Source organism: Mastigoproctus giganteus, chromosome 7, assembly GCF_048544385.1.
Source record: "Mastigoproctus giganteus isolate SK-2022 chromosome 7, ASM4854438v1, whole genome shotgun sequence".
Taxonomy (NCBI): Eukaryota; Metazoa; Arthropoda; class Arachnida; order Uropygi; family Thelyphonidae; genus Mastigoproctus; species Mastigoproctus giganteus.
The window spans coordinates 133,020,411-133,044,185 of NC_143581.1; the positions used below are offsets into that span (position 1 = coordinate 133,020,411).

The window sequence follows — 23,775 nt, forward strand, 5'->3', positions numbered from 1 at the left end:
AAAATTGAATTTTTCAATGATAGATATGATCAAGTTATTCATTTTCTTTAGCCAGAAATAGTGCTGCACAATTATTTGATGCATTACTTTAATGAACATTAATGTGTGTGTGTGTGTATGTGTATAAATAAATAAGTAATTTTAACTTACTACTTTGTTAATTTGTCTGTGTGACTCTATTCTAACTAAGTCTTCTAGTGTTAGCTGGTTATCCTTTTTATTTAATTTGATAAAGAAGCAATCTGTAGAATGTGAATGATGCTCCTCCCTGTATAAAAAATAAACAAGAAACATATAAACATAAAAAAATTCCTTCCAATTTCTTAAGACATAAAATTCATGTACAGTAGAGCGTCGAAAATCCGAAAGTCAAGAATTCAAAACGTCAGTAATCCGAAGGAGCCAGGATTTTTTTTTTTTTTTTACGCTGACGCCACAAAATAATTGCAGAAGCACTGGTTATTGTAATCACGTTTGCAAATTGGATTTTGATTCTATTAAACAGCAATTCTAATAAGCGAAAATCAGAGAAATATTATCCATAGGCTATAAAAATGAAGATATAAAGCACCAATTTACACTTTTATTACCTTACCAATTAACAAAATTAAATGATACGTGAAAATCGACAAACTGAATGATGAATCGACAAATGATCAACAAACTGAATGCTGTCCAACTCAACTGCTCTTTCTGAAAAGAATGAAAGATCTGGAAACAAAGAAACAAAGTTCAAAAACAGTGCAGCAATATTTCAGCCACAATAACACAATGTGTTATTGTGCCTGAAAGTTCCATTTGTTTTGTTGAGTTTCCGTTACCAATACTGTTTTTGTTACCAATGAATAAAAATATGTGAGTGCAACTTAGTGTTTTTATTTTTAAACTTACTAAATCTTTTTTTTTTTTAGTCTTCAGAACAGTATTTTTGATGTTCGAAAATCTGAACAAATCAGTAGTCCAAACTACCCCAGTCCCAATTAGGTCAGATTTTTGACGCTCTACTGTATTACTAAAGAATAAAGCTTATGATAATACCCAAACAAGTATTGCATTTATTATTTATTTTTTTATAATCAGCTTGGCCTCAAAGTCTCAAAGTGGTTTTCAAACTTTTTTTTAATAACGGCACCCCTAAGTAATTTATTTTATTTTGAGGCACCCCTACTCAATTTTCTGCCTGTTAGATCCAATTCTCTCGGTGTATATATATGTATGTATATATATATATATATATATTATGTGCGATAAAAGTTAGGCAAAAGTAATAAAAATAAATAAATATGGCTATGTAGCTATCATTAGAGGCAGCAAATGCACATCCTCCACATGATGCTTAATTATATCTGACAATTAAAATAAATATGATATTTAAAATAAAAACATCAGCCAGTAGTACGGCAATAATGCAGAGCGAAACAAAACGCAAAATAATAAAATAAACAAACAGGGAAGGGAAAATAGAGATAATAGGACAAAAAGGTAGTCGATAATCCCCTATATAATTTAGTCAATTAAATCATTAAACCCAATTAATAAAAAATTGTAAATTTAAAATAATGCCAATTATAAATAATTTAGCGGTACCCCCCTTGAAGGTACCAGTTCCAAAAAACGTGAAATATCACCAAAAAAGGGTTAAAGAAACTACCAAAAAACTAAAATATCAAAATAATAGACTGACCATCATGCTCCATATCGACAGAGGACCATGACTACAGAGGACCATGGGGCATGATGGTCAGTCTATTATTTTGATATTTTAGTTTTTTGGTAGTTTCTTTAACCCTTTTTTGGTGATATTTCATGTTTTTTGGAACTGGTACCTTCAAGGGGGGTACCGCTAAATTATTTATAATTGGCATTATTTTAAATTTACATTTTTTATTAATTGGGTTTAATGATTTAATTGACTAAATTATATAGGGGATTATCGACTACCTTTTTGTCCTATTATCTCTATTTTCCCTTCCCTGTTTGTTTATTTTATTATTTTGCGTTTTGTTTCACTCTGCATTATTGCCGTACTACTGGCTGATGTTTTTATTTTAAATATCATATTTATTTTAATTGTCAGATATATATATATATATATATATATATATATATATATATATATAATATTAAAAAATATATATGTTATGATATTTATTACAATAATATAATTATAAAAATTTCATTTCATAATACAAATTATATATATACAGTATATAATTTTATTCTTCATAGAGAGGTATTAAGTAAACATCAATTATAGATCACCACAACATTAAAAAGATACTGTACACCTTTTTATAATGAAATAAACAAATTAAAAAATAATAATAAGTTTAAGTAACTTAAACCCAAATTACGTGGCACCCCTGGAATGTTGTTGGGGCACCCCGGTAGATCCTGGGTGTGCCAAGCAGTGTTGTCAGAAATGTAAATTTGAAAAGACAGCCTCGAATCAATCACGTCTCATTTCATTGGCAACAAGAGAATGATGAGTATCAGATGCATTCTCCCAAAACATCCTTCTTGATGCTGAATAATAGCCACTCAACAAAATTACTTCATTTCTTCATTAGTTAGCTGCAAGTTTCGATTTTTTTGAAAACCATACCTATTAGTTTCTGTAGCAATTACACTTATTATATCATCATCAAAGAACAATTCAAAATATTGCGATGGTGACAGATTTTGAGTTTTAAGTTGTTCCACAGGAAAGTCTTCTACTGACCAAGCTACAATTTTAGGCTCAATGTTTCTCTTTTCCAATTTGAGCTTATGAAGATATTTCTTCCTTTTTTCTTCTTCTTCAGAGGGGATTTAGATTCCTCATCTTCAATTGAAGAACAATCTAAAGCAGCTTGAGCATTCATTAAGCATGCTTCCAAGTAAATTATTTATCACTCCTGGACCACCTTCTTCACCAGAATGTTCATCAGTAATATTCCTGGTTGCATTCTCGGGTGGTAATATAGTAATAAAAAATTTTAAAATTCTTTTCTTTATCCTTCATGGGTAGAGAGCCATCTTCAGCTGAATCCAAAATGTCATTTAGTTTTGAGGGAATTTTAGATTTGTTGTAGACCTGTTTAGGGTCCATTCTGCTGGGAAAAAATATATAAGTATGTACGTGTGTGTGTGAATGTATGCATAAGTATATCTATCTGTGTGTATACAGGTAAGAATATACAGTTGGACCTCTCTTTAACGAACTTCCATATATATATATATATATATATATATATATATATATCTAGCAAATTTTTCTATGTAGAGAACTTTATTGATTTCCCCTTGGTCATTACATTGAAAATAGTTTCCGCATAACAAAGAAAATTTCCATACAATGAACTGATTTCGAGAGACATGGGTACGCATTGTTCGCACTTCTGGCCTCTAGGCGATACAGCTCAATGTTAGAAAGCACGAATTAAGAGCTAAAAGGATTAAGGATTAATCACTTTAGCTTTTAATAGCTCAAGGGTTTAATTCTTAAGAGAACCGAAAAATTAGTGTTGCCCATAAAGAATTTACTGTACCGAGAAGTCATGCTAGGCAACTGCCATCTATATGTCCACAGCCATTGGCAAAGATTAAGGAATATTCCCGACACAGACATTGGTTGTGGTCAACCTGTTTTCTATTGCAAGCACCCTATTAGGAGAGAGTTATTTTCCTTTATCCCGGAAATTCATCCGTTGTTTCGCAGAAATAAGTCATCTATACTTTCACCTGTCTTTGTATGGTAGGTACAAGTTGTCTGTAAATCAGTTTTTTTTTAGCTGCTGTGCAATTAACCTTACAATGTCTAAGAAGAAATCTTTGAGTGTAGTTGAAAAAGTGGAAGTGCTTGGTGTAGATCGGGGAGTTAAAAAAAAAAAAAAAACGCTTTAAAATTCAGCACCCTTGACAGTATTGTGTCAACCATTCTGAAAAACCATGTTTCGATTCTCAAACTGTTTCAGGAAATGGGAGAAGCATGCGAAATTATGCCTGTATGAAGATGTAGATGAAGCCATTTTTAAGTGGGTGAAGTTGATACAAGATCAAAACATGCCGATATCAGGGCCATTAATAAAAGAAAAGGCTATGGAGTACGCATCTCTTCTGGGGCATAAAATTTTCCAAGCCAGTTCTGGTTGGCTGGATAAATTTAAAAAGAGCTATGGCTTACTCAAAAAACTTATTTCTGGTGAAAGTGGGGTTGTAATTGAAGAAGACTGTACTCATTGGAAAGAAAGTTTTGAAAAAAATTATGGAGGACTAAGAGCCCAAAGACATATTCAACATTGATGAAACAGGTCTATTTTTTAAATGTTTAGTGAACCGGACACTGATTTTTAAAGGTGACAAATGTGTACGTGGTAAAAACAGTAAGGAAAGAATTACAGTCTTGGTTGGTGCAAATATGACTGGTAATGAAAAACTGAAGCTTTTGGTAATAGGTAAAAGTAAACAACCCTAATGTTCAAAAGGAGTAAAGTCATTAGAGTTGGACTACAACTACAACAAAAAAGCTTGGATGACAAGTGAAATTTTGGAACAGTGGATTTTAAAATTTGATAGAAAGGTGTCGAAAGAAAACAGAAAAATTGCTTTGATTGTCAACAACTGCTCTGCCCACCTTCACTTGGTAAATTTGAAACTTACAAGTGTGAAGCTTGTTTTCTTCCCTCCGAATACCTCATCTAAGCTGCAGCCAATGGACCAAGGCATTATCAAGAATTTGAAGATGTACTACTGAATGCACATAATGAAAAAAATTATACTGAGAACAGAAACCAACCAACCAACCTACAGATTCTGTTATAGATTTGCAGATGTGCATATCAGAGTTAGCAAAAGTGTCGAGTCAAGATGTTATGGAAACAACAATTAAGAATTGTTTTGCAAAATTAGGTTTTGCTAAAACGCCAATTAACAGTGATGAGAGAGATGAACTGCTACAAGACATTGAGCAATCTTGGGACGAACTCCAAGCAAGGCTTGATCAGTGGAGAAAGCATTCTTTAAAAATTTTTAGGGGTTGATAACGATGTCATAGTAGCCGTATATCCGAGTGACTCCAACATTTTGAAGAGTATTCAAAGAACTAGTAACAATATCGACAATGAGATAGACGAAAATGAGGGCAATATTAAACCTTCCAAACATTAAATGTGTGCAACATTTGAAACTGCGTCGAGGCCTTCAGTGTGAAGGAAACATGCCAGAAAATATATTTGAGTGCTTAAACAAATGCGAACATTTTTATGAATGATGTACAGTAAAATCCAGTGCGCAACAAAAAAAAAAAATAAAAAAATATTTAACAACATAATTCTTAAAAGTGTACTAATATATTGTGCACATCATATAAGTAGTCATTTCTTAATGCGTGTGTATTAATTTTTTATTTTAAAAATAAAAAAATATTTAACAACATAATTCTTAAAAGTGTACTAATATATTGTGCACATCATATAAGTAGTCATTTCTTAATGCGTGTGTATTAATAAATTAATTGTTTTTAAATGTTAGAAAATTTATTCATTCCCACTTATTTCAGATTTATTTCCCATATTTTACTGTATTTCTGAGTTGAATTACAGTATTTTTCATTGCTCAAAAGGTCATATTTCGTTATAACGAAATTTCTGTACAATGAATTTTTTCAAGCAAACAATTGATTTTGTTATATGGAGGTCCGAATGTATTTCTTATTACATATGTGTAAACTGAAAGAATCATATGGTTGTAATATCCTAGCCATCAGACATTTTTCTATGCAAATGCCTTGCATCCTAAATATAGGACAATGATTTGTAAATGAATATAACTCGAAACATATTTCAGTCGGTAAACTTAAAACTTATACTGGTTAAAATTTAATGCTTTTTGATTAAAATAAACAAAAAAAAAAATTATAATTTGAGAACTGACAAATACTGAACACTTACCTATGTGAATAGGGTATGTGTGAAAATCGAAACTCAAATTTAGCTTATTTGAAAAGTGACAACAACAAACCTATCACTTAAAAGTCGCAAACAACACTGATATATTTTCTCCAAAGATTCCTGGAACATGTGGGCGAAGTAGTTTTCCGTTTTCTATGTAATCACATTTTCTATCAATATTTTTTTAGGCAGTCTGTATAAAGGACGCTAGGCATAAATGGGTTAAGGGGCAACTTGTCTGACCAACTTGACTAATACTACGATGCAGTAACAAAGGAACTGGATCCAAAAATAATTTTGATATCATACACCTGTATTTTGGGAAAACTTTTGATATGTTGCAAAAAAGACTGCTATGCAAACTGGAGCAATATGGCATTAAGGGAAAGTTACTGCTAAGGGTAAAAGGATAGCCGAGTGGGAGAAACAGTGGTTATCAATGGGCATTGCCTTTTGTAACTAATATTATTAGTAGAGTTCTACAGGTTTCAGTGCTGGTTCCTATATTTATTAATAACACTGAATAAGGTATATCAGGTTAACGTCTAAGTTTGCAGATGACACAATTGTGTGGTAGTACTACACTCAATGTAGTGGGAAATGAAACAGACTTGGAAGTAATTGTGTAGTCAGATATGAAGTTCTTTTGGCAGTACAGACAGGCTGCAGGCCAGCTCATGGGATTTTGTCAATGATATACATAAATTTTGCCAATAGTTTGACCACATGTTGAGTACCACACATGTCTGGAAGACTTGTTTTAGGAAGAATAGACCTGTTGGAACAAGAGCAGAGGAGGGCAACGAGATTAATGAGGGGAAACAAAAGCGAACTCCTAGAAAGAAAGGTTTCAGTTCTGCAAATTACCAAATCTGGGGGGTAGGCACCTGCAAGGTAATCTGACTGAAGTGTTTAAAGCTTTGAAGGATTAGGCAAGCTCAATACTAAAATGCTGATGGCACTCTTCCTCTTGGTTCAGACTACACATGAGGGCACATAAATTCAAATTGAGGAAGGATTGTTGCAGGATAGATGTGTGAAAGTTTTCTTCAGCCAGCAAGCAGTTGCTTGGAGCAAATTTCTATCTGTTGTTTTGGAAGTGGATAATTTGAATAAATTCACGGAAGAACTACACAAACTACTGGAGGGAAAAGATAGGTGATGTAGGAAATTTTTTTTTTTCTGGCTGATGCTATATAAGCTTGCTTCTTGCATCATTTAATTATTAATACTAAATATAATCAATCATTACCATGATTGATTATATTTAGTATTAATAATTAAATGATGAATGTATTAATACATTACTTTTCTGTTTTAATATTTAAATTTCTGTTGTGCATTAATGTGATTCAACTTTAATGCAGAAATGAAAATGTGTGGATTCAGTTCACACTATGCTAAATTAGATAACTAATTAACATTGAGCAGACTCAGGTTACACTATATTAATCAGATAACTAATTTAAGAGTTTTTTTTTTTTTTAAAGAAAACTGAGTGAATTATTTTTCTGCATTAATTAAAACTTCCACTTTGTTTCATCAATGGAGTCTTTCGATAGTCTTACAATCTGAGGGTCATTCATAATTTGCTGGGAGCCATTGCGGTACAAGTAAACACATGGGTTGTGTTAGGGTAGCCAAGAATAGAAATAGGTGCATGTATACTTGCGTGTACACCAATGCTAGGAGTTTAGTAAATAAACTTGATGAATTTGAGGTATTGCTCAAAACATCAAAGGCAGATATTGTTGGGATATCAGAGACTTGGTGTCACACAGATATAAGGAATGCAGAACTGGAATTTGGGGAGTACAACGCCTACAGAAAGATAGACTGGATAGGAAGGGAGGAGGGGTTATGCTATTAGTTAAGAAATACATAAAATCCAAGGAAGTGAAGCCAGTGGACATTGCTGGACAGTGCAGTGTCGAGTCAGTTTTGTGTGACATAAGCATTGGGAGATCAAAATTGAGAGTAGGAGTGTGCTATAGGCCTAATGACTCTGATGAGTATAATAAGAAACTGTACAGGGAAATAGAGTGGGCCAGTAAATCAGAGAGAGTTATAATGGGAGATTTTAATTTCCCAGATATTGACTGGAGTTTGGGGGCTGGTCACTCACACACTAGCAAGGCTTTTGTGGATTTATTGGATGATTGTTTTCTACATCAGCATGTTCGGGAGGCAACTAGAGGGAAGAATACTCTTGATTTGATTATCAGCAGTGATTCTTCATGCATTAAGAATCTGCAGATAAATGAACCACTAGGTGGCAGTGATCACAGTGTGCTGAAGTGGGATTTACTCAAAGAGGTAACTACCATTAGGGGTAAAGGGAAGAGTTATTGCTTTCGGAAAGGTTTCGGAAAGGCGACTACGATGGACTGAGACAGTATTTAAATTCTATACAGTGGGATCAACTGATGATGTTACCAACAGCAAATGCAAAATTCGAAGCATTCAAAGAACTTATCGTGGAAGCTACTAGGCTTTACATACCAACTAAGAAATATTGTTCAAGGTTTAGGCCTAAATGCATGTCAGATGAACTGATGAGGCATATGGCAGAGAAGAAACATGCAAGGGATACATACAAATTAACACATGACACAGAAGCCTATGATAGATACAAGTTGATCTGTAACCAAGTTACAAAGGAGGTTAGGCAGGCGAAGGCAGAGTACGAGAAATCTTGGCAAGGGATGCAAAGAAAAACAGCAAAGAGTTCTCTACTTATGTAAACTCTAGAAGGAAGGGGATGAATCAGATTGGTCCACTTGATATCGATGGGTCAACTGTTGATGATCCTGCTCAGGTAGCTGACAAACTAAATGAATATTTTGCATCGACATTCACACATGAGGAGTTATTTAGCGAGGGGAAAGCCAGAGGTGTCTTCAACTCTAGCAGTACGCTAGAGAATTTTGTAATAACAGATAAACACAAGAAAGGCACCCGGGGTGGATGGGATCTATCCAGTTATATTAAAGGAGGCAGCAGAGGAAGTAAGCAAACCTTTAGCCATAATTATGAGAGCTTCCTTGGACTCAGGGGAGGTAGGCGCAGACTGGAGATGTGCAAATGTGACCCCAATTCACAAAGGAGGATCAAAGGCTGACACAAGCAATTATAGACCTGTGAGTTTAACTTCTGTTCCAGGAAAATTAATGGAGGCACTAGTTAAAGAAGCACTGCAGGATCATTTAGACAAGACTTCAGTTATAGCTCAGACACAGCATGGGAAGTCTTGCCTGACCAATTTGATTGGATACTATGATGCAGTCACAAAGGAACCGGATGTAGGGAATAACTTTGATATTATATACTTGGATCTTAGAAAGGCTTTTGATACTGTTGCACAAATTGGAGCAGTGTGACATTGGAGGCAAATTGCTGCCGTGGATAAAGGGGTGGCTGAGGGGGAGAAGACAGAGAGGGGTAATCAATGGACACTGCTCATCGTGGACTAATGTTATTAGTGGAGTTCCTCAGGGTTCAGTGTTGGGTCCGTTGTTGTTTTCGGTGTTTATGAATGATATTGATGATGGTATATCAAGTTTAATGTCCAAGTTTGCAGATGATACAAAGGTTGGCAGGGTTGTTAAGGACACTACTGATGCTATGCTGCTGCAACAGGATCTGGAAAGGTTGAACAGATGGGCTGAGAGGTGGCAAATGAAGTTTAACATTGACAAATGTAAAGTACTACACATGGGAAACAGCAACCCCAGAGCAACGTATCAACTCTGTGATACTACACTGACAGTGGTAGAGAGTGAAAGGGACCGGGGGGTGGTTGTGCAGGCAGATATGAAGTTCTCTGAGCAGTGCAGACGGGCTGCAAGAGTAGCTCATGGTGTATTGTCAATGATATATAGGAATTTTTCTAGCAGGGATAAGGAGGTGATTATTACCTTGTATAAGGCAATGGTCAGGCCACATCTAGAGTACTGTATACAGGTCTGGAGGCCTCATTTCAAGAAGGATGTAGAGCTGCTGAAACGAGTACAGAGAAGGGCAACAAGATTAGTGAATGGAACAAAGGAGTGCTCTTACGAAGAAAGGCTTAAGTTTGGCAAATTACAGTGTCTGGAGACTAGGCACCAGCGAGGTGATCTGATAGAGGTGTATAAAGCATTGAATGGTTTGAGCATGCTCAATGCTGATGGGATTCTTCCTCTCGCTCAGAATAATCACCTGAGAGGGCATAAATTGAGGAAAGACAGATGTAGGATAGACGTGTGGAAATTTGCCTTTAGCCAGCAAGTGGTTGGTTGGTGGAACAGACTTCCATCCCTTGTCGTGGAAGTTGATAGCCTAAATAAGTTTAAGGCTCAGCTGGACAGGTATTTTGAACGAACAGAGGGGTGAAGTGGAAGTGGTTTTTTTTTTTTTTTTGGCTGATGCTGCATAAGCTTGCTTTCTTGCATCAAATGCCTCTACTAATGCTAATGCTAATAATTTTAAAATGTGTCAACAAATGCAATTTAGGCATGGTAATTAAAGACTGAAAATAATTTGTTGTACTGAATTATGCTTCTTAACTATTTCACTCAAATGAGATTTATAAAGCATGATTTAATAAGGGAAGTCATGCCTGAAAATAATTTATTATATTGAAATTATAATCAAATTGGTATTCACTGTACCAATTTAAAAAAAAAGTAAGGGCTTTATTTTAGCAGTAAGTCACTGTTGCCATGCACGAGTACAGTTCTCAAAATACCTCCCTTCAGACACAATTCAATTTGCTAAGACAAATTTTTGATAGCTCACATGCTTTTTATTGCTCTTCAACTTCAAGTTATTGAGAATCTACTATAGTTAAGCTGATACAGTTTACTTAAAACACAAAAATGATTTTGTACTTACCATGGGTCATCACCGGGTTCCCACTTATCCAATTCTTTAAAACAAACATAACATCTAACAAGGTCTGGTTCACGCAAAGTTGGACAGTGATAAAATCCTGCTTCAGACATCTGAAATAAAATTTAACTTTCAGCACCCAAAATATTTGCAATTATTCAATTTTAATGTAATGTCTTCTGTAAGTTAATACATGTAGATAACAGAAAAGCAATTGACACTCAAATAAACATCACTGACAAAATAGAACAAAAAATATTAGAATGGTATAGACATGTTATGAGAATGAGGGCACAGAGATTACCTAAAAAAGGATTGGAATGGACACTCCCTAGAAGGAAAAAGAGAGGAAGACCTAAAAAGCACATGGATGGCAGGAGTGAGGGCAGCCACGAAAAAGAGGATTTTGAAGAATGGAGACTGGGAGGACAGAAAAGAGTGGAGGAACAAAATTAAATTATTAAAAAAAAAAGTTAGGTTGAGGATAACTGTTGATACAGTGGAGAAATCCAAGAAGATAATATCCAGATCCCAAAGAATTAGAGGAAAATCTTTATCAGTTATGCAGAGTTAGTAAGGATTTTGGACTAAAGATGAATATGGCTAAAACAAAAGTAATGATAAATAAGTATGCCACAGAAAGGTATATAATCATTGAAGGGGCAGTAATTAAATAGGTGGATTCATATACTTATCTGGGATAAGTCATCAGCTGTAATAATGATAAATGGCTGGAAGTCAAGGGAAGAATAAATTTTGGATGGATAGCATTCAGGAAATATAATCACATACTGAGGAGCAATATCCCAATCTGTCTGAAATGTTAAATAATGAACCAATGTATACTCCCCATCATGACATGGAAGTGAAATTTGGGCACTCGCCAAATGAATGGAAGAGAAGTTGAAAACTACACAGCGAAGAATGGAATGAATTATATATTAGGAATCAGACTGTTAGATAAGAAGAGAAACACATGGATTAGGCAGAAACCTCAAGTAAAGGACATTCTTATCATAACTAAAGAAACTAAAATAGTCTTGGGCAGGACACATAGCTTGAAGATATGATGACAGATGGACTAAGAAAATAACAGAATGGTATCCACAAGAGGAGCTATAAGAAAATCTAGAAGACAGCGATGGAGATGGAGAGATGAAATTCATGAGTTCATGGGTAGAAAATGGACATTTACTACCCATGCACAAAACAGAAGGAACTGGAAAGTTGCTGGAGAGGCCTTCATCCTGCAGTGGATTCAAAATGGCTGATGATGATGACTCTCCATACACATTGACTCCTTTCTGCGACCAGTCCAGTCTTCTGAAAGCTTCTTCAAGGAAAGCAGTAAACGACTTCGGAGATATTGTGTCTCCTTGTCGAACTCCTTTCTCAATTTTAAATTTGCTACCTCCTTTGCCTAGTCTAATAACGGAGGTAGTGTTCTCATATATTTTCTTCAAAATCATAATGTATGGGATGTCAGTGCCTTGTCTTTCCAGTGCCTGAAACATTGCCTTATGCTGTTTGGAGTCAAATGTCTTTTCATAATCCACAAATGCAAAGCATAGTGGTGTTTTATATTCATTTGCTTTCTCCATTAGCTGTGATATTACGTGAAGGTGATCCATAGTTGAGAATCCTGTCCTAAAGCCAGCTTGCTCTTTCGATAGATTCTCATCAAGTATTCTTTCTAATCTGTTAGTAATGTCCCTTGTGAACAACTTTTAGATGTGGGACAACAAGCTAATTGGTCTATAATTAATTTCTGATTTGTCTCATTTCTTATGCAGCAAAATTATGATTGCATTATTCCACTCGTTAGGGGTCATGCCTTTCCTAATGTATTTTGTGAAGAGGCTTGCCAGTTCCTGTGTCAAGTATCATCTTCTTCCCAATTTTAATAACTCTACAGTAACTTCATCTTCACCCAGGGCTTTTTATTTCTTCATTTTCTTCAATGCATGTTCTATCTAATCAAGAAAGATATCAGGTAGTCATATGTTGCAAATTTGTGATCCATCTTCCCCATTAATGGCATCATTCCCTTACTCCTTATATAACACTTTATAGTAGTCTTCTGCTATTTGAATTATTCCTTCTCTGCTATTTATAAGTACATCATCACTGTTCTTCAGATTTAGTATCATTTGTCTTTCTGTATTACTGCTCATAACTGTTGATTTTAGTCTTTTTATTTTCCCTTAGTGATTATTCAACTTTTCTTGTGTTAAATCTTCTTATGTCCTCTCTGAGTCTCTTTAATGGTTTTGCATAACTCAGTATACTCAATTTTGTCCTTGTCAGCGTTTATCTTGCTATTAATTTGTCGTCTTCGGTTCATAATGACAAGAGTTGCTCGACTAATTTTTTCTTCTTTGGATTTCTTTTTACCTATAGGTTTCTCGGGCTTTATCACTTTCAGAAAGTTGTTGCATTCCTTGTCGATATCTTGGTCCTGAAAGGTCTGCAGAAGCTCAAACTTGTCTTTAAGTTCCAGTATATACTGCTTTTTCTTCTCTTCTCTTCTGGTACCCCAAAGACCTTTATATTATTTACTAGAGTCAGTTTTTTTCCTTTCTTTTTTTACATCTATATCAAGCATACATTTTATTCTGCGATCAATTCCAACATTTACCTTGTTCAGGATGGTAACATCATTCACAATATATCTTCTGTTAGTGAGTAGTACGAAATCAATTTCATTAGTTGTTAATCCATTTGGCTTTTCCAGGTCCACTTTCTGTTCACCCTTTTCTTGAAAAGGGTGTTCAGTAATGACATTTCTCAAGATTCAGCAACTTCCTCTTTCATTTCTTTCACCAATTCCAAAATTTCCTATAGTTTCCCTTTCGGTGCTATTTTGTCTGTTTCCAACCTTAGCACTGAAATCCCCCATAATGATGTAGTGAGTTTTCTGTTCATCTAAAAGTATCTCAATTTTGGTGTACATTTCTTCAACCTCTTCATCATCGTGGCTTGAAGTTGGTGCACATCATTATAACCTTCACCTTGTGCCTCTTAGAAATCCTGACACCTTTGGTGATATACTTCTGAATTCAAAATTGTGTTTTTTATATCTTTAAGGAACAAAAAACCAACTTCACCTTCACTGTTTAGCCAGCAAGTTATAAATTACTGGAATAAGTTACCTACGTGGGCGTAGAGGCTGACGGTTTGGGAAAATTCAAAGGTCAGCTAAATAGTTACCTACAGGAGGAGGGAAATACATAGGTTGTCTATTTTCTTTTCTGTTATTAGTTATTTATTTTATTTTATTATTATCATTTTACTTTCTTTTTTTTTTGGCTGGTGCAGCATAAGCCTTAGGTTTCCTTGCACCATATGGCCATTGCTAATATTAACCCTAAAAGTCACTGCTATGTATAAAGGGATGGTTGAATGGAAGAAGACAGAGTGGTAATCAATGGACACTGCTCTTCATGGACTAATGTTACTAATAGAGTTCCTAATGGGGGCCCATTGTTGTATTCTATATTTATCAATGATATTTATGAAGGTATATCAGGCTTAATGTCCAAGTTTGCAGACGATACGAAGGTTGGCAGGGTTGTTAATGACAGTACATTACTACAACAGGATCAAGAAAAGTTTGAATGAATGGGCTGAGAGGTGGCAACCGAAATTTAAAAGTGACAAATACAAAGTACTGTATATGGGCAGCAGTAACCCCAGATTAACGTACCAACTGTGTGATATTACACTCAGGGTTTTTTTTGTTTTTTGGTTTTTAGGAGCATTAGCAACTAAGGCCATATTGCTCCCGGAATATGCGGCAGTCATTCCCTGACCTTTCTGCATCCTCCGTATTTGGTGGTGACGGGCTCAAACCCCAGTCTAATCAAGAAGCGTGTGCTATGCACTGCTGCTCCTTCGCACCTGGCTACGGAGGCGCCTTTTTTACACTCAGGGTACTGAAGACTGAAAAAAGACCTGGCGGCAACTGTCCAGTCAGATATGAAGTGTTCTGAGCAGTGCAGACAGGCTGCCAGAGCAGCTCATGGAGTCTTGTCCATGATATACAAGAATTCTGCTAGCAGGGATAAGGAGGTGACTTTATATAAGGTGATGGTCAGGCTGCACACCTTGACTACTGCATATAGGATGGAGGCCTCATTGTTGGAAGGACGCAGAGCTGCTGGAACGACCGCAGAGAAGGGCAACAAGACTGGTAAGGGGAACAAAGGGTTGCTCTTACCAAGAAAGGCTTAAGTTCTGCAAATTGTATCTAGGGACTAGGCACCTGCGAAGTGATCTGATTTAGGTGTATAAGATTTTGAATGGTATGAGCACGTTCAGTGTTAATGAGATTCTTCTTGCTCTGATTATGCACTTGAGGGGGACATAAATTCAAACTGAGGAAAGACAGTTGCAGAATAGATGTGCGGAAATTTGCCTTCAGCCAACGGGTGTTTGAATGCTGGAACAAACTTCCATCTGGCATGCAAGTTCATAGCATATATAAATTCAAGGAAGAACTGGACAAATGTTTGGTGCAAATGGATAGGTGAAATGGGGAGGGTTTTTTTTTTGCTGATGCTGTATAAGCTTGACTTCTTGCATCATATACCTAAACTAAAGCTAATGTTATTTGTTTATTTCTGGCTAATGAAGAAAAAATTTGCTTCTTTGCATCATTTGGTCTTACTCAATACTAAATAGGATCACCACTTTAAAAAAGAAACCATATCACCAGTGAATGCGAAAAATTCTAAAAAAACTTTTACCCATTTGCCCATCCCCATATTACATGCATACCTAAAACTTAATTACTAATCTTATTATATTAATGAGTGTATGCCAAACAAAATGAAATGATATGAAATAACTGAAAACAAAAACAAAATCTACATTAAATATTCACAAACAAAAAAAAATGCAGATTACAAGTGTGAAAACTTGAGAAATCAAATACTCACTATGGCAGAAAAATCAAAATAAGAATTTTGGAATAACTATTCTCAGTATTAACATAACCTTTATGGCATGCAGAAACAAATATGGACATTTATTAGAATCAAAGAAAAGAAATGAATGAATATATTAACTTTGCCAATACAACAATATTAAAATGGGAAACATATTTTAAAAATCTTTAGGCAGAGAATAGGAATACAACACCACATATGGAAAAAAGTACAAACGATAATATGCAGGAAATAAAGTGATTTTATATATATCTCAAATGAATGCACAAAAAGAAATAGCAGTCTAAAAAGTGAGAAAAACAGATAGCATTGAAAAAAATTAATAATGAACTGCTCGATTATGAGGGGCTCCCAAACCAGAAGAAATAGTCAAAGTCCTTAACAGAAAAAATACCTACTAATCAAGAGAGAGAAAAAATATTTTTAAAAACACTAGCATGACACATGATCCAAGAAAGCAAGCTTATATCAGCCAAAAAAAAGAAGAAAAAAAATAAAAATAACCTTCTCATTTCATCCATCCATCCATTTACTCCAAATGTTTGTCTAGTTTTGCCTTGCTTATTTAAGTTGCTGACCTCCACTACAACAGATGGAAGTTTGTTCCAACTATCACCAACTTGCTGGCTAAAGGCGAATTTCCACACATCTATTCTACAATTGTCTTTCCTCAATTTGAATTTATACCCCCTCAGGTAAGTAATCTGAGCAAGAGGAAGAATCCTACTAGCACTGAGCTTGCTCAATCCATTCAATACCTTATACACCTCAATTAGATCACCTCACAGGTACCTAGTGTGCAGAAGCTGCAATTTGCAGAACTTGAGCCTTTCTTGGTGACACCAACCCTTTGTTCCACTCACCAATCTCGTTGCCCTTCTCTGTACTCGTTTCAGGAGCTCTACATCTTTCCTAAAATGAGGCCTCCAGACCTGTATAAAGTATTCAAGGTATGGCTTCATCATTGCCTTATATAAAGGGACAATCACCCCCTTATCCCTGCTAACAAAATTCCTATATATCATTCACAAGACACCACGAGCTACTCTTGCAGCCTTTTTGCACTGCTCAGAAAACTTCTTATCTGACTGCAGACTTACCCCCACGTCCTTTCATTCTCCACTACCATGAGTGTAGTACCACCCAGTTGATATGTTAGTCTGGGGTTACTGCTACCCATATGCAGTACTTTACATTTGTCAATGTCAAACTTCAGTTGCCACCTCTCAGCCCTTCTGCTCAACTTCGCCAGATCCTGTGTTAGTTGCATGTTTTTTCTAGAAATGACTCCTCTTTAAATTTTATTTTTGCAGTACTGGTTGACAAAGTGTGATGAACCTTTGTAGTTGAACTTCTCACATTTCAAACTGTTATGGGGATTAATATTCTTGGGTTCTAAATTTGAATCCAAATGTTTACTGCACACTAAATTGCAGTTATTAGTTTTTGAAGGATGGCTTAATACTTTAAGAACTAAACTGACATTGGTTGGAAATAATGATAATTTTTCAATTAAGTGGGATTTATATTTGAACCGATTGATTTTTTTTTTTTTTTTATGTAAACCCCAAACACGAGAGGTATTAGAACCTATAATACTTAGTACCATGCTTGGATTGGAGGTTGAGCAGACGAAAGAAGATATTTGTTGACATTGGACTTGAACTTCTGTAGACTGTAATTTTCAGGAAATACGTATGAAGGAAGGTTGTTCCAGAAAACAGCAGTTGAATGAATAAACGAGGAAGATGAAAAGTTGGTTCTGTTTGATTTGATTTGGATTTTATTGGCGCATTAGCAACTAAGGCTATAATGCGTCAAGACCAGTTGGTTCTGTGAGTTTGGAGTTGGACAGTAAATGGATGTTGGCTGCACGTGTTCGGACTGTTTTGAAAGAGAGAGCGGAAATTATAGAAGCCAATTCAGAAGAACAGTACCCATGGAAGAATCTGTAGAAGAGGCATGCAGCAGAAACAGTACATCTATGAGACAGCGAGTGGAGAGACTTTGTTAAAGATGAATCATTAATTAACCTAATTGCCCTCTTCTGAATGGAATCAAGAAGCCTGAGAGAGGTTTTGGGGGCACCACCCCAGATGTGGGAACAATATTCCATGACACGGCGGATTTGCAATTTATACAGAGTGAGCAGCTGTTTGAAAGAAAAGTAAAGGCGAGAGCGAAAGAGAAAACCAAGTTTTTTCGATGCAGAGGAAGCAATATTTGTAATGTGCTTGTGCCAAGAGAGATTAGAAGTCAGGGTAATCCCCAAAAGAGATATATCATTTTGCCTAGAAATCGGAGTGTCACTAAAGATAAGCATAGGAGCAGAAGAATCCTTTTTCCGAGATATAAGACAAGACTGAGTTTTAGAAGGGTTGAAATCAACTAAGTTGTCTTTGCCCCACTGGAGAATTACTTGAAGATCTGCATTTAAGGAATTGGTAGCAGATTTTCGAGAAGTTGAAGCTGATTGAGCAGGGCAAGGTATCTCAAAATGGAAAGTGGAATGCAGTGTGCTATCATCGGCAAAACTATGGATAGGATTTCCAGTCAATGGAAGAAGAAGGTCATTAATATACAAGAAGAAAAGAGTGGGGGAAAGAACTGAACCTTGGGGGACACCGGCATTAGTGGAGAAGTTAGAAGACAGAGAGCCATCTACCATCACCCTCAGTAAGCGATCAGAGAGAAAACTGGATAACCAATTACTAAAAAAAGTTGGCAAACCATAAGATGGAAGCTTGTTTAGAAGACCTTCATGCCAAACACGATCGAAAGCCTTTGAGCTGTCAAGAGCAACTACTTGTGTTTCACCGAACCTTTCCATTGAATTAGTCCATAAATGGGTAACATAGCCCAAAATATCACCAGTGGATCGACACTGACGGAATCGATATTGGCGATCATTGATCAGACGGAAGGTTTCTAGGTAGTTTAAGAGTTGGCGGTTAATTGATTTCTCCATTACTTCAGAAAGAGTAGAAGTAATTGCAATGTGACAATAATTGGATGGGAGGGATTTGTCACCCTTTTTAGGAACTGGCTGCATGTGAGCAAATTTCCAAGCAGAACGAAAAACACCTTTGGAATAAGAAAGTGAAAAAGGCAGCAAAGAATAGGAGTAAGTTCAGGAGCACAGGTTTTGAGAACAAGTGGAGAAATACCATCGGGACCTGGAGATTTCATAGCATCAAGATTTGTCAAAATCCTTCTGACATCCTTTTGACGGATGGTTGGTTGGTTGGGTTTTATTGGCGCATCAGCAACTAAGGCTATAATGCGCCACCTCCTTCCTTTTGACGGAAGACCACAGGAAGCAAGCATTGAATGGAGCGTGTTGGGAATGGTGGGAATTGTTTTACCAAGATCATTAATACATGAGTTGGAAGAAAAATGGGATGCTAGCAGGTCAGCTTTTTCCTTGGCTGAAGTGACAACAGAACCATCTGGTTTGGACAGAGGTGAGAGCACAGATGGGCAAAAGTTGCGGCCAATAGCTTTGGCAAGAGACCAGAATGCTCAGCTACCATTAGGGCAAGAAGCAAGTTTTCTACTCTTAGCCTGTTCAAACTCTAGTTTGGACTGATTAATAACTGCTTTACAATTGTTGTGAGCTTTGGTGTACGCAGAAAATGAAACTGGAGAATTAGAAACAAGCTAATTACGATATGCAACATTCTTCTCTTGAACAGCCTTAGCACATTTATTGGAAAACCAAGGTTTAGATTAAGGAAGAGATTTTCAAGTGGAGTGTGGGATAATGGATTCCATTCCTGCAAGAATAATTTCACTGACACGATCTAAGCAAACGTTGACATCAGAAGTTTTGAAACAGTAATCCGACCAAGGAAAAGAAGAAAATGAGTCTCACAGGTCATCCCATTTTGCATTCTTGTAATGCCAAACAACACAAAGTTCAGAATAGCCATGAGATAAAGGTTCCATTGGAGAAGAGCCGCCTCCGTAGCCAGGTGGGAAGGAGTAGCAGTGCGTAGCACACGCTTCTTGATTAGACCGGGGTTCAAGCCCGTCACCACCAAATATGGAGGATGCGGAAAGGTCAGGGAATGACCACCGCATATCCCCGGAGCAGTATGGCCCCTTAGTTGCTAATGCTCCTTAAAACCAAATAACAAACAAATAACCATTGGAGAAGAGACAATCACCAAGTTGTGATCTGAAGTGCCTAAAGGACCTCTCACTTCGACCGCGTACTTAGAAGGGCTGTTTGTGAGGAAAAGGTCAAGCGTACTGGCTATATGATTAGGATTGTCTGGTATTCTTGTAGGTAAATGAACAATCTGTGCAAGGTCATTAGTAATTGCAAAAGCCTCAGCATCGCGACTAGCTGGGTCGGTGTGACTACAAAATGGAAGCCAGCTGGAGTTGTGAACATTAAAATCACCAAGGAAAATTACCTCACTGTTAGGAAAGTTGGACTGGAGAAAGTCAAAGAGCTCCAAGTGTTAGTGGAGATGGGAGAACGGTAGAGACAACAGATGAATTTGACACAATGAGGTAGAGAGATTTTAAGCCAGAGAAGATCAAAGAGAGGAGATTCCAAATTGCCAAGTCTCTGACAGGGAATATCAGAACGGACATATGCACAAGTACCACCTTTGAAGCGAAAGGAATCATACAGCGAATAATTTGGGCATCTGAGATGAGTAGTAGTTGAATCAACCGATAACTGAGATTCTGTCATAAAAAGTACATGGGGTTTGGCAGACTGCAAGTGGAAATGGACATCGTTGAGATTAGAATTCAGACCATGTATATTTTGTGAAATGAATTAGGAAGTGCTTGGGAGGTTTAGATCTTTTCGCAGATAAGCTTGCTCTATTAGTTTGACAATTCACTGTGTATTCAATAATAAGAAAAAGTGGGTGGGACATGCTGTATGAAGTAATGAAATTTTTGGATATGGTGTACACATGGTAAGAATATACCCAGATCCTTGACATAACGTGGCCTCGACAATGCTCCCCGCATACACACTACTCGGACTTCCTCCAGTCACTATCTGGCAGAGTAGAGGTAGCAAGATTATACACTAGCTGATCCAGAAGCCTCCTAGAGAGTTATCAACAGGTTCGGTCTGGTGTACTAACTAGCGGCCCGCCTGCGAACACCGTTTTAGAGCTGTACCCTCAAAATGTAAGGAATATTGGATCTCGCCATGATGTTCATCATAACCTCAAAAGGCATCAATCATACTGCATGATAGAAGAGATAGGGAAGGGTTGACCGGAACTTAGCTCTAGAGACTAAACATGGGTTCCACCACTTCAAGCCTCCAATAAGCAAAGTGGTAGTATTGCACCGGTTGATGAGAGTCATCTACCACCTAGTACTCCCTGGTAACATGTGTGGGCGCCACACCTCGACCCCTGCTTACGTTGGTTCACACCTGGGTGGTTACCCACTATGTACTTGTGCATGGAGGTTATACGCAGGATTACTAACAGTCCCACTATCGGTAGAATGCAAGCAGAGGATATGGCTGCCACAGACCGTCCAGACTTCGCCGAAATTGGGTCCACTTGACTTGAGTGTCACCCGAATATCAGTTTCATCAATGTTTTAGACTCCCAGTTAGCAAGTACAGCTGTCTGGCTATCTGAGAGAATGTCTGTGACAACCTCAAGGACCAGACTGTATCTGTGCCATTAATTAAAAAACGTTATATATTATAAAAATATTATATATACATATTTTTCTCATTCGGCCTCTGGCTCCTGTTCAGTTTGAAATCTTACCATCTGACTCCACTTACATAAAAATTATTTCCCACCCTTGATATTGATTATCCACGCAATGAATTTTGTCCATGTTAATCAAACTCCTTAACAGAAAAAATACCTGCTGATCAAGAGAGAGAAAAAAAAATATTTTTAAAAAGTATCTCAATACCGATTCAGAAGAGAGGAGAAAATTAAGCCAGATTATATACAGTGAAACTTCCCTTTAACGGACAGCCATGGGGAACGAAAATTTGTCCGTTAGAGAGAAGTGTCCACTAACAAGAAGTCTGAGGGAGAAAAAAAAAAAAAGAAAGAAAGAAAAATCGTTAAACGTTTAATGTAAAAATAAATTAAATACAGATTTTGCACAATATTTTTGTAAATAATATACACATACAATTGTGCTATGCATATTATGACTTTATCTTAAGAAAAATACATACAGTAATCACTTATTTTCTTCTGCACCTTCTTCAGGCTGATAATTTTGTTTTCAACATTTGTTTGGAGTGAAGAAACCATTGAAAGTCCTTCAGTATCTTCTTCAGCGGCGAAAAACATTTTTAAACGATTGATTTGTATGAGCGCTTCTTCTATTTTCATTGGTACTTCGTCATTAATATGTTCTTCGACAGAATGACCTCCTTCCATTTCTTCATCCTCATGAGGAACTTCTTGAACAATATCAATGATAATGTCGTTGATATACATCTTCTGTAGTGAGGTTCAAGTCTATATCTTTGTAGCCAGGGTTACTTGTAGCTGAAGTATCGTAGTATTGTATTGTATCTATTATCAATAGATGTTGAAGTTCTTGTTCTTCTTGGTACTCCACTTTGCTGTTCACAACTTCAATTTTTGCGTTTGACAAGCCCCGACTTTACAAAACAGTTCAAAACTGATTTTCTTTGCAAGGTCACTCGCACATGTTACATCGTTCATGTTTGCAATGAGATGTCTTAAAACACGTTTTCTCTAGTGAAGTTTAAAATTTTTTATTATCCCTTGATCCAAGGGCTGACACTCTGCAGATGTGTTTGGTGGCAGACAAATGGTTTGAATGTTGGACAATTCAATGTGCGGGTCAGATGCAGCATTATCCATGAAAAGAATAATTTTTTTGTTTTGACGAATCATGTTTTGGTTAAAGTGACTTATCCATTCGCTCATGATATCTCGGGTCATCCACGCTTTTTTATTAGACTTCCAGTCAACATTCAAAAGATTCAACTTTATGCCCTTGAAACAACGAAGATTTTGTGGTTTTCCTATAACAAGAGGTTGTTCAAAGTCTCCCAGCATATTTGTACACAATAGTACAGTCAAGTGTTCCTTAGAAATTTTTCCGCCCTGGCACTTTTCGTTTTTTAGACTCATTGTTTTTTCAATAAGAGCTTTAAAAAACAACCCTGTTTCTTCACAGTTGTAAATATCCTTAGCTTCAAAATCACTACATAAATCGTCCAATTTAACGGTCCACTCTGTTACAACCCAAGGAGGATCAAAGGCTGACACAAGTAATTATAGACCTGTGAGCTTAACTTCTGTTCCAGGAAAATTAATGGAGGCACTGGTTAAAGAAGCACTGCAGGATCATTTAGACAACACTTCAGTTATAGATCAGACACAGCATGGTTTTGTTAAGGGGAAGTCTTGCCTGACCAACTTGATTGGATACTATGATGCAGTCACAAAAGAACTGGATGCAGGGAATAACTTTGATATTATATACTTGGATCTTAGAAAGGCTTTTGATACTGTTGCACATGGAAGACTGCTACACAAATTGGAGCAGTGTGACATTGGAGGCAAATTGCTGCTATGGATAAAGGGGTGGTTGAGGGGGAGAAGACAGAGAGTGGTAATCAATGGACACTGCTCATCGTGGACTAATGTTATTAGTGGAGTCCCTCAGGGCTCAGTGTTGGGTCCATTGTTGTTTTCTGTATTTATAAATGATATTGATGATGGTATATCAAGCTTAATGTCCAAGTTTGCAGATGATACAAAGGTTGGCAGGGTTGTCAAGGACACTACTGACCCTACACTGCTGCAACAGGATCTGGAAAGGTTGAGCAGATGGGCTGAGAGGTGGCAAATGAAGTTTAACATTGACAAATGTAAAGTACTACACATGGGAAACAGCAACCCCAGAGCAACGTATCAACTCTGTGGTACTACACTGACAGTGGTAGAGAATGAAAGGGACTTGGGGGTGATTGTGCAGGCAGATATGAAGTTCTCTGAGCAGTGCAGACGGGCTGCAAGAGTAGCTCA

The 23,775-nt window shown here is 36.6% G+C and overlaps 1 protein-coding gene across 1 annotated transcript in view; it reads right to left on the reverse strand.

Annotated features, from left to right (window-relative positions):
* Nucleotides 1-23,775, reverse strand: part of Det (baculoviral IAP repeat containing deterin) — a 113,330-nt gene that overhangs the window by 78,026 nt on the left and 11,529 nt on the right. Inside the window, exons 2-3 of the mRNA XM_090377096.1 lie at nucleotides 10,806-10,915; nucleotides 151-268 (exon numbers count right to left, since the gene is read on the reverse strand). Of these exons, the coding sequence (XP_090233222.1) occupies nucleotides 151-268; nucleotides 10,806-10,915 (228 nt within the window). The remainder of the gene's footprint in view (nucleotides 1-150; nucleotides 269-10,805; nucleotides 10,916-23,775) is intronic.